At 39.3% G+C, this 14,845-nt stretch overlaps 1 protein-coding gene across 3 annotated transcripts in view; it reads right to left on the minus strand.

Moving 5' to 3' along the window:
- NSUN7 (NOP2/Sun RNA methyltransferase family member 7) overlaps window positions 1-3,293 on the minus strand; it is a 67,201-nt gene extending 63,908 nt beyond the window's left edge. For 2 of the 3 annotated variants that reach the window (XM_059923157.1, XM_059923155.1), the window contains exons 1-2: window positions 2,997-3,293; window positions 2,431-2,834 (exon numbers count right to left, since the gene is read on the minus strand). In XM_059923157.1, coding sequence (XP_059779140.1) covers window positions 2,431-2,743 — 313 coding nt within the window. In that variant the 5' untranslated portion in view covers window positions 2,744-2,834; window positions 2,997-3,293. The remainder of the gene's footprint in view (window positions 1-2,430; window positions 2,835-2,996) is intronic. The other variant, XM_059923156.1, reaches the window with a different exon arrangement.
- Between the last annotated feature and the right edge of the window lie 11,552 nt (window positions 3,294-14,845).

The following is a 14,845-nucleotide window of genomic DNA, read 5'->3' on the forward strand; positions in this document are numbered from 1 at the left end:
AGTTCCTCGGACTGAGAGGTCATCAAATACTATTTACAACTAGAGAGGCTGGAGAAAGAATTAAGCCAGGAATAAGATCAACAATTTCAGGAACATCTCTTTCCTCAATTTTTTTCTTAATGGGTTGTTCATTAATTTACTTTTTAAGAAATCATTTTGCCAGTTTTTCTTCTGTTTTAATATTTAATAGTCCTTGAAACATCCAGAGATACTTTTAAAAAATAAATTAGCTGCTAGTACTCTACTTCTTTGACATAAGTCAAACTTAATAGGAATAGGTTACTCTTCATTACCTTCTTTAGCAGAAAATTGACCTTGCGGTTATTTAGCAGAGTGAGACTAGTGGTGGTCATTTCAACAAACATGATTCTGAGCCCTTTAAACCTTTAAAAGATTAATCAGAAAAATACACTCTCTGCTTTGAAAGACCTTATACACAAAGGACATCAACAAAAGGGCAAATAATAAAACTAGAAAACATAAAACACAACCAAAAAAATACACTTAACATTTGTATAATTAGATTTTTTTCTTTATACTTCCTTAAAAATATATGGTAATATGATCCAATTATCTGTTCACAAATTCACAAACAAAAGAGACCATTACCCAAGCTCTCTTTAGTTTGTACATTAACCTTTTCAGCTTTACTGCTCCTATAAAACCTTAGAGAAGAAATCCTCAGTTTTCTTTCCTGAACCATGATTCCCTGAACCTATACTGTATAAGCCAGATGTGAGTTTACAAAATATTACATGTGAAAGTATTGATAGAACACTGATAATACAAAAGACAAAAGTGAAATGCGTAAGAGTCTCCAATATTTTAAAGCAAAATATCAGGTTCTTAATTATCTTGGAAACCCACTGAACTTAGGAATTCTAGTTGTATTCCATTTGAACATTGAGAAATTATTCAGATGATAATTTAAAGCAAGATATTATTATCATTAAGAAGAAAATAATAGTTGTACCAAGTAAACAACCAAAGCCATCTCATCTGAGAATTTGAACTTATAAAAATGAACATTTCAAGGAAAAGTAGGTTTATAAAGGTCTATGACAATAATTTATCTAAATGGGAATTTCTGGGTTATTAAAAAATGTCAGTCACAAGACTCTTTCATAAAACAGAAATATAGATCGAGAGAAAGAAAAAGATAATCTACCATACACATCACTATAGCATGACCATCTAGTCAATGCATTAATTTTACAAAGAATAATTTCAGGCTTTTATAATTGATTTCTAAAGGTAAGATTCAATACTCTATTGGGGAAAAAAATGTCTATAATAGAATTTTGGCATTACCATTAAATATCAACTAATCAACATAAGTGCCTAGTCTGCATTTCATTGTTGCAAGGAGAAAATGTTCAAATGTTCACCTGACTCATGATTTAAAGTACAGCACTCTGGCTGGTCTTTAAATCTGCATTTTAAAAAGGAAGAGGAGGGAAGGGATGAAATAGAATCTGAAAGATTAAACTGGAGGGAAAAATGGCTAAGATAGATTTTAAAAGAAAGAAAAACGATCACAAGAAGAAAAGAAACGAAAGCCAAAGAGTAGTTGCCTCTTAACATCATATAAATTTTTCTCTGTGATGGCAAATTCCTGGCTTCAGAGTTGAGCTACCTCATGGCTGCAGACAACCAAAAATATACATTCGTATCTGAGTAATTAATGGGACATTTTAATTCACTGAACAATTGTTAACTGCCTCTGTGCAAGGATGTACAAGGCCCAGTAAGTACTAACACTAAGGAAATACATGCAAATGAGTGATGCCCTTTCTGGGTGTCTCTTTAGGAAGCTCATCATTTCAGCCAGGCTGCTAATACTCCAAACATTTCTGGAACTTCTTTTGGAATACTCTACACAAACCAATATAAACTTTACAGTTTCTATTGTATTATAGTTTATAGCTAGTACAGAAACATGTCTCCAGGCCCTTTGACTGCTCTCACAGTAAAAATATTTGATTCTGTACTGGAGTCAACTCCATACTCAGAAAGTTGATCATTACCCACCATTGAGGGAATCTGCAACATTACACCTCAAATCCTGGCGGCAAGTTAGAAAGTGGACTTTTACAAAAATTTGAAAAAATAAATTTACAAGCTTCCAAAATTAAAGCGAATGGCAGTGAATCGGATCATCTTAACTTGATTCAATTTTGACCCATCTAAGGACAAGGCACGGTTCTAGGCACAGGGAAATCTGCAGAGAAAAAAACGTTTCTGGCCTGAAAGAGCTTGTTGTACAGGAAAACTCTCCTAATGCTTGGATATTTGCAACTGACCAAAGATATTCATAAGCCTAAAAACAAAACCTGGTGTGTGCATGAGGGGGCAGGAAGGGGGACTGCACTCCACAAATTCTCTCATTATTTTCCGTTAGTGCTGACTGTCAAAACTGGTGCTACTCACACTTCAGGGCACTGAAAGCCAGCTCATAGGACAAACGCTGAAAGGATTCATCCTCAGACTCGGTGGAGGACGGCAGGGGCTCATTCCCATATTTTATTAAGACTTTCTCTGGTGACTTTTCGAATCGAATGCCCTGAAAAATGTTCGCTGCCATAATGTAAACGGAGTCCGGATAGCCAGTTTTTTCGCGCAAACCAGTTGAGGTTTTTTCGCTGTACGCTGTGTCCCCTGACAGTGCCAGAGAAGAGAGTTGGGAGATCTCCTCGGTAGTTTTTTCTTCCGAAAACTCCACTTCACTGGCGGAGTTAAGCATGTCTGCCCCTTCACTGTCGTCAGTAACTCAAGCTTGAATTACAATTCAGATGTCCCAGGAAATGGTTTTCCTTGTACCTTAAGCATCGTCTCTGAAAAGAAAAGATTATCTCGGTAAATCACTGTTTCTGCAGGACCACACTTGGTGGCCCACCTCGTGTGGCCCTAAAGACCAAGAGGTGGCATTTACTGGCCGACCCGAGCATCCCATACTTCGAGCCGGGCAAGTCCCAACGAAACCTCCACACACTCACAAAGGGAGAGGGGTGGAGACGGCTCCGAATCGCCTCCGAAGCGACGAGACTTTTACCGAGGCCCGTTTGGGAGCGTCTGCGGCCCCTCGGGCGCTCCTTTCACTGGCTCCCGCGAGTCCTCCCTCACCCCAGAGGGCGGAGGTTCCCCGGGGCTTTGGGGACAGAGACGCTGCAGCCGCAGCACCTCGGGCACCTGTGGCTGGGGCCTGAAACAGCGCCCTCGGGAGCCCCGGGACTGCGGGGCTGCGGCGGCGACCCGCGCCGGCAGTTTGGTTCAAATGAGCCTCTCCCACCCGCCAGGGTCGGGGCAGGGGGGGTCGCGACCCCGGCTCTCTCTTCGCTCCGGTTCCCGGAGGGAGGACTCGCCTCAGGGCTTCGCCCGCCCGTGCGCTGTCGCTCTTGACGGACGCGGCGGCGGAGCTCGGTGGAGCGCGAGGCTGGTGAACCAGTCGACTCAGGCCGCGGAAAGGTAGGCCTCCCCCGCCTGTAGCAGTCCGCCGGCCCAGGACTCGGGTCTCCTTGGCAACCAAGGTGGGGGAGGGAACGCCGCCGGAGGGCAGGGTAGTTCCCGCGGGATTTGGCCAGAGCCTACTTTTTCTCAGCGAGTTGCTCTTCCTCCCTCGTTCCGGGACGCTTGTGTCAGCCCTTCGTGGGGTTGAAGGCCCCTGCACAGTTGGACCGCGCCATCCTGAGCGTCCTCAACTTCCCCAGATTCACAGGTGGCCCATTTTCCCCAACACGTCCCCTGCGGTCTCCTTGAAAGCAAGAATTTTGTATCGCTGACAACACCCAGTTTAGCGGATTTAGCGGGGGCGCAGGAAATGTTAAAACAGATGAGTGTAGAACTACGGAAGAAAAGGAAAAAAAGGGACTAGTCGACTTTATTTCCACGCTTTTTAGAACAATAAATATCACATTAGACGGACCCTTCCAGAGCAAGTTGTGTAGAGACCTTTGCCAATTTAAGACCGCATCTCTCCTTTCCAGGAGTTGCCTGCAAAGAAAGATGCTGCTGAAATGGGCCTACAAAAAATCAAATTCACCCCACCCTTCAAATTATAGAATGGAACTGGGATTATATATAAACCACCCCAAAGGGTTTTAATACGGCTACTTTAATTTTTGAGAGCCCTGGAGCGAAGTCTGCATCCTAATGCATCAAAGAAAGTGAACTGTGCTCATTTTTAAAGGTAATGGAAAAATACTCTCTTAATTTCTAGAATGAAAACAAAATGAATGAGATTTAAATCTTCTATTGAGTTTATGTGCATTTTAAACACTTCATTGATAGTCTTTTAACCTGTTATCTCCAAAGTGCATGTTCTAAAACTGGAAAGGAAAAGATCGCTTTTTTTCCTCTAATGTACACCATTTGTATTGCTACTTTGAAACTTCTCCAGCAGATTTCAATAGGTCTGGTAGTCTACTGATTTTACTGCCAGTCAGAATATCTAGAGCTTTTTTGTATGCACTCGAATTTTTCTTACGGTAAAATTCAATGAACTAATGCAAATGTGAATATATAAAGGTCATGCAATGAAATGTAACATATATGTACTTCACATTTCTTGCTTGGTTTAGGGAAGTCTTCAGTAAAATAGAAATGGGCATTGGATTGTGGAACTTCACAAATTATGTTTCAAGTTTTAAGTGAAAAAAGTCGAAATCATTTTAAAAATCAATAAAAGAGATGCTAATATCTACTTAGAAGAAAAAAAGAAACCTGCTAGATACTTGGTCTCCATAAGGCAAAAACCAAAGCCTGCAAGTTGAGTGAAGTTCTTCATTTTGGACTGAGATCAAACAAAGTCACATGAAAATCTTGCAAGTCCAAGCCCCAAACTCAGCAAAAAGCATGCTAAATATACTTGAGTTAAATAACTCTATTGGCTACTGGTTAGGAATCTCAGATTTTGTTCATCTACTTTGTAAAAGTGGTCCAATCTGGAAAAGAAACATAATTTACATAACTAAGATCAGTTATGGTCACTCAGGAATTCTAAATTGTGTTCACTAGTCCTTCCTCTGTGGGTTAAACAGGAAGGGATAGACTTTGGCATTTGATGAACTGATATCTGTGTAACCTTAGGCGAGTCCTTAACATCCCTTGGCCTCAGTTTCTGCATCTGTAAAGTGGAGTTAGTAATGCCTACCTTCGAGGATGTTTGTGAGGATTTAGTGGAATGATGTGTGTCGAGAAGGCTGTCTGGAAAATATCAATAGTAGCTCAATAGTTAGTCCCTCCTTTCCCCCTCTATAAGTTTTATTTATGAAGCAGCTTTTTTAATCTTTAGATCCTAGGAGGTATGAGATTACAGAGAAAGCTAGTCTGCTGAACTAGCATCTGAAAGACTTTTACTGGAATAGTAAAATAGAGATATGTTTGAGGTAAACTGGTATAGTCATTGGTTTTCAACTTTCATGCACCTAAAACCCTTGTTAAAAGTGCAAATTCCTGGAATTATCCCCAGAGATTCTGAGTAGCTCTAGAGTGGAACCCAGGAGTTAGCAATTTTAGCAGGTAACCCAGGTGATTTTGATGTAGTCAGCTCAAAGACCACACAGTTGGAAAAACTCTGGTATAATTAAAAGACTACTGGTTCTAATTCCACCTCTGTCCCTGACTTGGAAAAATCCTTTAGATTTTGTTCCCTCTCCTACAAAACAGATTAATTATCCCACCTTATTTTGCATGTGAGTTGTGAGACTTTAATCTTTTCCCTCTCCAGCACACCTCCCATACAGTATCTTCTTGTCTACCAGGACAAAACCCAGCTTTTCAGCAAGGCAGACAGGGTCTTCTGTTATCTGTCCTTTGTTTGCCTTTTTTTTTTTTTTTAATTATTTATGTATTTATTTATTTGGCTGTGCTGGGTCTTAGTTGTGGCACGTGGGATCTTTGTTGCCGTGTGCAGGATCTTCGTTGCAGCAGATCCTAACTTCGTGGGATTTAGTTTCCTGACCAGGCATTGAACCTGGGCCCCCTGCATTGGGAGCGCAGAGTCTTAACCACTGGATCACCAGGGAAGTCCCAATCTGCCTTTAAAGCATCATTGCTTGGCATCCTAAAGTCACTCCTTAAACTTCCATATCTTTACACATGCTGTTCCCTCAGTCTTGAATGCTCTTCCCTTTTTGTCCACCTGGTGAACTCCTATTCAATCTTTGAAATTCAGTGCAAGCATCACCTTTTGTAAAAGCCTTCCTGACACTTGTATTAGGATGTAAATTTAGCCTTTGCAACAGAGACTCAAAATAACCACTGGTTTCAGTAAAATAGAAGTTTATTTCTCACATAAAGTCTTGTTGGTATAGTGGCTCTCCTCCACAAAGTTGTCAGGGCCCAGACTCCTATTTTAGCATGCATCTGAAGGGTTTGCCCTTGTCAGCTTAGCCCAAGATGGCTTACCATGATGTCCATTTCCAGCCAGTGGTTAGAGGAATAAAGAGGAAAGGAAGGACATGCCTATTACTTTCAAAGACATGACCTGAAAGGTGCACACGTAACTTTTGCTTACCTTCAGTTGGCCAGTCACATGACGTCCCTAGCAGCAAAGAGCGTTGGCAAATGTGTCCAGCTAGAAATGAAGGGTACTATTGCTAGAGAAGAAGGGGAGAATGGATACTGGGGAACTATTTTTTTTTTAATATATATATATATTTTTTTTTAATTAATTAATTTATTTATTTATTTATGGCTGTGTTGGGTCTTCGTTTCTGTGCGAGGGCTTTCTCTAGTTGCGGCGAGCTGGGGGCCACTCTTCATCGCAGTGCGTGGGCCTTTCACTGTCGCGGCCTCTCTTGTTGCGGAGCACAGGCTCCAGACGCACAGGCTCAGCAGTTGTGGCTCATGGGCCTAGTCGCTCCGTGGCATGTGGGATCTTCCCAGACCAGGGCTCGAACCCGTGTCCCCTGCATTGGCAGGCAGATTCTCAACCACTGCGCCACCAGGGAAGCCCTTGGGGAACTATTAGTAGCAATCTGCTACAAACCTCTACTCCCTGACCCCATCACCCACCAGTTCACTCACTTCCATTATTCTCAATGTCAAGCATTCCCTACTCTATGTTCCCATAACATTTTGTGCATGCATATGCACATTCATTCATTCATTCATTTAACAGGTATATATTAAATTCTACCATATACCTCACACTTTGCTCAGCGCTGGAGGTAAACTAAATGAGTGTATAGAATGATCCGGGACCTTACCCTCAAGAAATTGATGGATATACTTGTATTTGGACACCCTTCAATTTTTATTATATATATTTATGTACAGCTCTGTAACCCCCCTTCTGCCATCCTTCTACTCTCACAACTTGAACAATACACACACTCTAAAATAGTTTTATCATATCTTTTAAATTTTATTATATATTATATCTTTTTATTCCCAGATGCTTTTTATTTTCAGAAAGAGCAAAATATCACTCTTTCATACACACATACCTGCACAGAAGATTATAAATATGAAGATGTTTTAGGGGTCATGATATATTTTATTATGCACCACGCAGTACACAGTACTATCTGTGGAAAATGTGAGGTAAAAGCTAGCTATAAACTTTAAAATACTACTGTCTTTCAAACTATAATTTGAGGAGCTCTTGTTTTTTTCATTTCATTTTGTTTTGTTTTTAATGATAGATCAATGTAGGTGACAGCTCACTGTATTGAAAACGAGATTTAATGAGAGTCTCTATCCCCAAAGTAAAGCTTAGGCCAACAGTTGTGGGTCGGTGAATTCATGGTTACTATTTACTCTAAGCATGTGTATAATCCTGCCTCCTTGCCTTTTACTACTGGTTTATGGACTCATTGTGGACTTAAAGTATTGTAGGGGAGGGCTAGAAGGAAGCATATCGAATCTCAGTGAGCACTATACAGAAGTAACCATAGAGATAGGTACGTGGATTCAACTGTTGTGAAAGCAGATAGGAAAAAAATATAGTCTTTGTTTAAGTCGCACTCTGTAATGTGATTGGAACATTAAATCAGAGATGGTGTAGAAAATTAAAAGTTAGTTACCTGGAGCTTTCTGCAAAAGGAACTTAAAGAAGTGATTTTCTTTCCCCAGGGGGTAGAGTATTTGAAGTATTTGTAAATTAACATTCCTTGCATTTGACTCAGAGTAGCTCCTGTATGTTAGCCAAGTAGGTATTCAAAAAACATTTGCTCACTTGCTTCAGTTTGATCTGGGCATAAAAAACTGTGCTCAGTTCCACTGAAGCTTGTTATAGAAATGTAAAAAGCATGTGAAACAAAGAATTATAACTTGTGTTCTTAAACATCATGATGTAGTTTATCATTATGGTTACTTAGAAATGGTACCATCGATTTTCTTTACAATAATTCTTTTCCTTATTCTTTTTTATTTGGCAAAGCTATCTAGTGTTCCATTGTGGACCTAAGCTTGGGCAGGCATCAGGGACCCTTTTTGTCTGAGGATCCTCAGGGTCTCATGGGTAGGGTACATTTGGGGACTGACAGATACTGAAATAGCCCACTCCAGAGGAGGGAGGAGGGAATACCCAAGAAGGCAGGAAACTCACCCTGAAGTAAAGGAACATCATCCTCTGATGCTGGGTGAGAGTTGGTGTGAAGGAATACTTTGCATATCACAGAGGGTAGCATTACTCAAAGAGTTTTCTTGCCTAGTCCTTGTGGAAACTCGTCCCAAACAACTTGAAAAAGAAATGTGAAGATCCCTTTAGGAAAATCAAAATATGATTGTGGGTTCTTTAACACAAGACCATCAAGATTAGCCAAAAGAGACATAACCACTTGCAGAGGGGGAAAAATATCTTCCTTAATTTGGAAGCAGCAGAAGACTGGGATGGAGCAAAGAGTCTTGAAGGGTGGGCAAGTGAAAAGGAACAAAAGTCCAGAGCATGGCAGTTCAGAGAAAGAACCATTAGGAATAATTCTGAGATTTAGAAGCCAAAAATGACAAAGCACCTAAGGAAGAGTTTGAGTTAAATGCAAGGGGAAAAGAGGATTCTGGAGACTTATCATCCCAGCCCTTAACTGTTCTTTGTGGCCCAAGAGAAACAAGGGTTACAATGGACAACCATTGTAATAGATTGCAGCAACAGAGTAGTTTCCCAGAGTTGGTCATTCAAACACCACGTTCATGAGTTATTTTTCCATATCCATATACTGCCATTTATATTACTTACTCAGTATTTTATTTTAACTCAGAATTATGGTTTTACTTAAATAGAAAACTTGTAAATGGAAAATCATTATCATTTGCCATAAAGGAAATAACAACAATAAAAGCAAAATAACACTATTGAATTCTAGCTAGAATGGTTGTACCCATGATCCAGGCTTGAGGTTGATTGTTCTTGCTTAAAAAGGGAGATGGGCAATGTTAGAGAGGCATTAAACACCAGTACAAAAATGACACTTTTCTCCTTGACAGAGGGAATAAAAGAGGATTGGATAAAGCAGCTTTCTCATTGTGTGTTGTTATTCAACACTGGTTTGGCAAACCACTTCAAATCATTTCTCATACCTTTAATGATGCTGGCCTCACACTTGGGGAAGCACAGTATTAAGAGTTCTGAGTTCAAGAATTAGTTAGAGAAACAATGCTTCCTCTGAAACAAGAGGAAGAAAATATAAGAAATTCAGAACTGACGAAAAAAAAAAAAATAGAAGGATCTCATGTCACAGATTAATTCCATCCACTTATATGGCACAGTGGTAGTGGGAACTTTGAAACTAGAGTCAGAAGACCTGGGGTTTTTTTGTGTTTTTTTTTTTTAATTTATATTTTATTTATTTTTGGCTATGTTGGGTCTTCGTCACTGCATGCAGGCTTTCTCTAGTTGTGGCAAGCAGAGGCTACTCTTCATTGCAGTGCATGGGCTTCTCATTGCAGTGGCTTCTCTTGTTGTGGAGTACGGGCTCTAGGCATGTGGGCTTCAGTAGTTGTGGCACATGGGCTCAGTAGTTGTGGCTTTTGGGCTCTAGAGCGCAGGCTCAGTAGTTGTGGCGCACAGGCTTAGTTGCTCCGCAGCATGTGGGATCTTCCCGGACCATGGCTCGAACCCGTGTCCCCTGCATTGGCAGGCAGATTCTTAACCACTGCGCCACCAGGGAAGTCCAGAAGACCTGGCTTGTTTGTTTTTTTGTTGGTTTTTTTAAAAAATTTATTTATTTATGGCTGTGTTGGGTCTTCGTTTCTGTGTGAGGGCTTTCTCTAGTTGTGGCAAGCAGGGGCCACTCTTCATCGCGGTGTGCGGGCCTCTCACTATCGCGGCCTCTCTTGTTGAGGAGCACAGGCTCCAGACGCGCAGGCTCAGTAATTATGGCTCACGGGCCCAGTTGCTCCGCGGCATGTGGGATCCTCCCAGACCAGGGCTCGAACCCATGTCCCCTGCATTGGCAGGCAGACTCTCAACCACTGCGCCACCAGGGAAGCCCAGAAGACCTGGTTTTTAATCCTAGTGTTGCCATGAATTTGTTGCATAACCCCAGGCAACTCTCTTCACTCTTTCTATTTGTTTCTTGATATGTTCAAGTCTGTGATTTATTTACTAAGAAAAAAGCACGTGGGGAAGGATTTGATGAGACTGAGAAAGATTGCCAGTTTATAGGAGAAAGATATTTAAATATCTATTTTAATATTTGCCTAACAATATCTATTTAAAATATCCATTTAAAAGTTTACTTTAGCAAAAGAAGGCAGAAATGGAGGAATAAAAGAACAAAGACATATGACATATAGAAAACAAATAGAAAAATGGTTGATATAAATCCTAATTTGTAATTACATTAAATGTAAATGGGTTAAATATGCCAATTAAAATGCAGAGGTTAGTAGAATGGATTTAAAAATCCAACTATAAGTTGGCTGCAAGAGACATGTTTAGATTCAAAGACACAAATGGACTGAAAGTGAAAGTATGGAAAACTATAGCCTTGCAAAACAGAACCAAAAGAGAGCTTGACTGGCTATACTATTATCAAACAAAATAGACTTTAAGACAACAGTTGTTTCTATAATACTTTTTTCTTAGAAAATACACTTGAATATATCAAGACATTCTGGCATTGGCAAAAGGTTAGTAAAGTTGTGGCATGTCAAAAAATTCTGTTGAATCACTGATTTCATTGGGAGCACTGGGTGTGTGTTTTGGGTCAAAACACAGCTCATTTAAGAGGTACAAACTATTATGTATAAAATAAGCTACAAGAATATATTGTACAACATGGGGAATATAGCCAACATTTTATAATAATTATAAATAGAATATAACCTTTCAAAATTGTGAATCACTATACTGTACACCTGTAGCTTATATAATATTATACGTCAACTATACTTCAGTTTTTTTAAAAAGGTATAAATAAATAAAAACAGAGCTCATGCCTCAATGCTAGAATATCCTAGCAAATCAGACTGCATGAAAGAGGTAAAGGTATGGTTTTTATGGAGAGCTTTGCCCTAAAGCTCAGGATACATAATTTAATTGGTATGAAATTCCTTTGTGAAATGTCAGAGCCACTTTACACTGAAATTATACATGTTGCCTTAGCATTTAAATGCTTGAGCAAATATAAGAAAAAATTAAAAATTAACTTGTTTTTCATTTTAATTCTAAAGGATTATGAAGAATCATATGAAATGGCTGGAAGGGATGTTTTATGTTTTCGTATAATTAAATTAAAATTTCCATGCCCCACAAAAACTAACCCACCCACAACAAACCAATCAAACAAATAAACACTCAAAACAACAAAAACCCTGAAACAATAATGACTCCTCACTAGGTCTGAGTGTACTATCTTATTCTAAACTAGATTTGGGGAGCCATCTGCTGGTAAAATGCTGAGTTGTCTATGATTTTTTTAAATGGATGTTTAGCTAGGGTTGCCAGATAATTTACAGAATGCTCAGTGAAACTTGAATTTCAGATAAACTACAAATAATTTTTTTAGCATAAGTATGTCAGTACAGTACTTGTTCCATATGCCAGTGCTACTTTGTTTTATATTTATAATTATACTCTTTCAAGTGACTCAGAAAAGATTTTCTTGAAGTCCAGATAGTATGATTATTTAGGAATATATTCATTGCTATATTCACATACTCCAGCATGAAGTGTTTGTCTTCCTCTATTTTATTTATATCTGGCTCCTTGTCATTTTTTACTTGAGTTCTTCCTAGTCGGTGTATTTCCTTCCTGCTGCTAGTCTCATATTTAAGGAATATGGGTCAATTACAACTGATGAATGAAAAAACCAAAAGAGAATTCATCTTATTCTCTGTAGTACCTTAGTTGCAGATTCCATTTATCTTTAAAACAGTAAAAGGGGTATAGATGTATATTTTATTTTTGACCTTAAAAAATTTTTACTTTGTGTTTTGAATTGGTAATTTATTCACATGGTTTTAAATTTTTTTAAAAAATATTAGAGAGTATTCAGTGAACAGTCTCTCACTCCTATCTTTGACACAGAGACAACCAATATGCTATATGTGATTTTAGTCATCTTAAGGAAGAGCATTATTTTAAAGTGAAAGGAGGCAATAGGGTTATCTTTCAAGGGGAAAAAAAGTACTGTAGATGACAATAAAAGACATTTCTTTCCTCATAAACTATAGTTTTTAATTGAATGGCTCAATTTTATTTTGCCTATGGGGCAAATAACAAGAAAATATTCTCTTAAATCTTGGTGGCATACGAATGATCGCCTATAGTTGCAAGATCCAAATTATTAAAAACCTGCATTATAAAATATCACAAGATGGAGATATTGCTCCATGAAAGTGACAGTTACAGAGAGTGAGGAAAAAAATCTTTTGTCTATTTTTGGACTTTCTTTTTTCTATCTTGCTCCCTGTCTTCTGTCATTTGAGATAGTGAGAAGCATTCTAAGGGCCTATATTCAAATCCCAGATTTGTCTCTTTCTGCCTGTAATTTTGAATTAAATTAACCTGTAGCAGCCGTAAGATCATCTGTAAATTCAAGCTTATGCTCTTGTTATGAAGATTACAGTAAATAATATATTTGAAATGGCGATGCCCTCCAGCCAAAGCTAAGAACACACCTGCAGTTGAATAAGTTGGGTTTATCACTCATTGCAGTGAGGGAGAATGCACACCATGGGAAGAGGGAGGCCTCTCAGTAGGAGGGTGTTAGAAAGGGCCTATTACAGGATTTGGGCTGTGATTGGGTGAGTTGTGGGAGGGTCAAAAAAGCAGGTTCACTCCGGATTGAGTGCTGTCAGAATGCAGGGACAGTTAATGATGGGATAACTCAATATTTATTTTTAGGACGATTAGAGTGAGGTTAAATTCTAAAGGTAAGGAAGCAGTACTGAGTCCTATTAGCTGGGAAATGGAGCTATTTGGTATTTTGTGGGTTGTACGGTGACTTTGTTTTTGTCCATGCTTGGACAATATTATGAAGTGGTCTTGTTTTATCTCACTTTCTCGTGGTCCCAGAGTGACCTTGACTGATTTTGGTGTTTTGTGAGATTGTTTATGTCCAAAGGAGAATAACTTGACCTAGCAATGAGCTCTAGGCCAGCTTCTGAGCACATGCAAGCATAGCTATAAGTTTAAGGTCAATCAGTAGATGTCAGGGGTTGCTTTTTTCTTTCTTAGAAAGCATCTGGCACTTAGTTGATGCTTAATAAAACTTCGTTAGATCTGGATTGTATTAGAATTATTTGATGATATAGTGTTCCCCCCTGTCACTGGACAATGAGCTTCTACAGGCCAGAATTCATGTTTCATTCAACCTTCTTCTCTCTCTCACATGAAACAGGTGTTAACACTACTGACACAATAAATGTCTTTGTAGCCTTGCTCTTGATGCCTCTGCTCCTCTCTCCCTCCTTTCTGTGTCCTCCCTCCCTTTTCACTCTCTTAATCAGCTGTAGTAAATAAGTACATACAAGGTTGATAAAGCAGAGATTTCTATAGCACAACCATAGAATGATATCGTTTTAAAGAAGTTAGCCAAAATAGAAACTTTTCTCTTTGTTCTCCCAAACATTTAAGGGGGTCCAAGTACAAGTACATAATAGCTCTTATTTTAAATTGTCACTATTTTAAAAAAAATATAGATAAATAAATAAATAATCTTCACTATTTAAAATTCTCTTGCACCCAGAGGCTTCTAGGAGCCTCTCATCTTCCTTCACCACAACTTCATATACACCCTTTGTGGTCCCCTCACTTTTCTCCTCTCTGCTCTGCACAGTGCCACACAACATACTCTGAAGGACCTGCTGCTTTTCATAGGCTCTGGTTGGTTTTCTCTGGTTCTGTTTTCTTCTCAAAGAGTTGGGGTGGGTATGGGTGAATTTTCATTTCCTGTAATGGTGGGCAAGGCTTTTCAGGTCAGTGTTCCCATAGAAAAATTAATTCTGGAAAAATATGAAAACACTAACTGGATGCTTCAAAATAGTAAGGAATTAAAAGGCTAATACTGAAGCTAACCCAGGAACCCAGAAAGGTGCTCAGGATACAGAATCTGCTTTTGCTCTGAGGGTATTTGTTGATCCCAGTAAATCTGAACCTTCGTTGAGGTGGCCTTGACTGGTGAGGAGGTCAGAAATGAAAGCACAGGTCTGCAGAAGATGCAAAGTCTAATAAGAGACCTTCCCCCACAGTATGCTGGAAGCCCAAAGGGATACACCCTTAGGGTCAGGCTGAACCAGAAGTAAATGAGACTTCAGACAGACTTTCTGTATGAGTTGGGAATCTCACGACTTGGACCTATTGGTCTCATGTTGGTTGTGCCCGCCAGGGACCTGGCAAAAATAAATGCAAATCTTCTTTTGAGGAAGGAACCCTTCATCTAGACCTCAAATTATTCCT

Source organism: Balaenoptera ricei, chromosome 5 (assembly GCF_028023285.1).
Source record: "Balaenoptera ricei isolate mBalRic1 chromosome 5, mBalRic1.hap2, whole genome shotgun sequence".
Classification (NCBI taxonomy): Eukaryota; Metazoa; Chordata; class Mammalia; order Artiodactyla; family Balaenopteridae; genus Balaenoptera; species Balaenoptera ricei.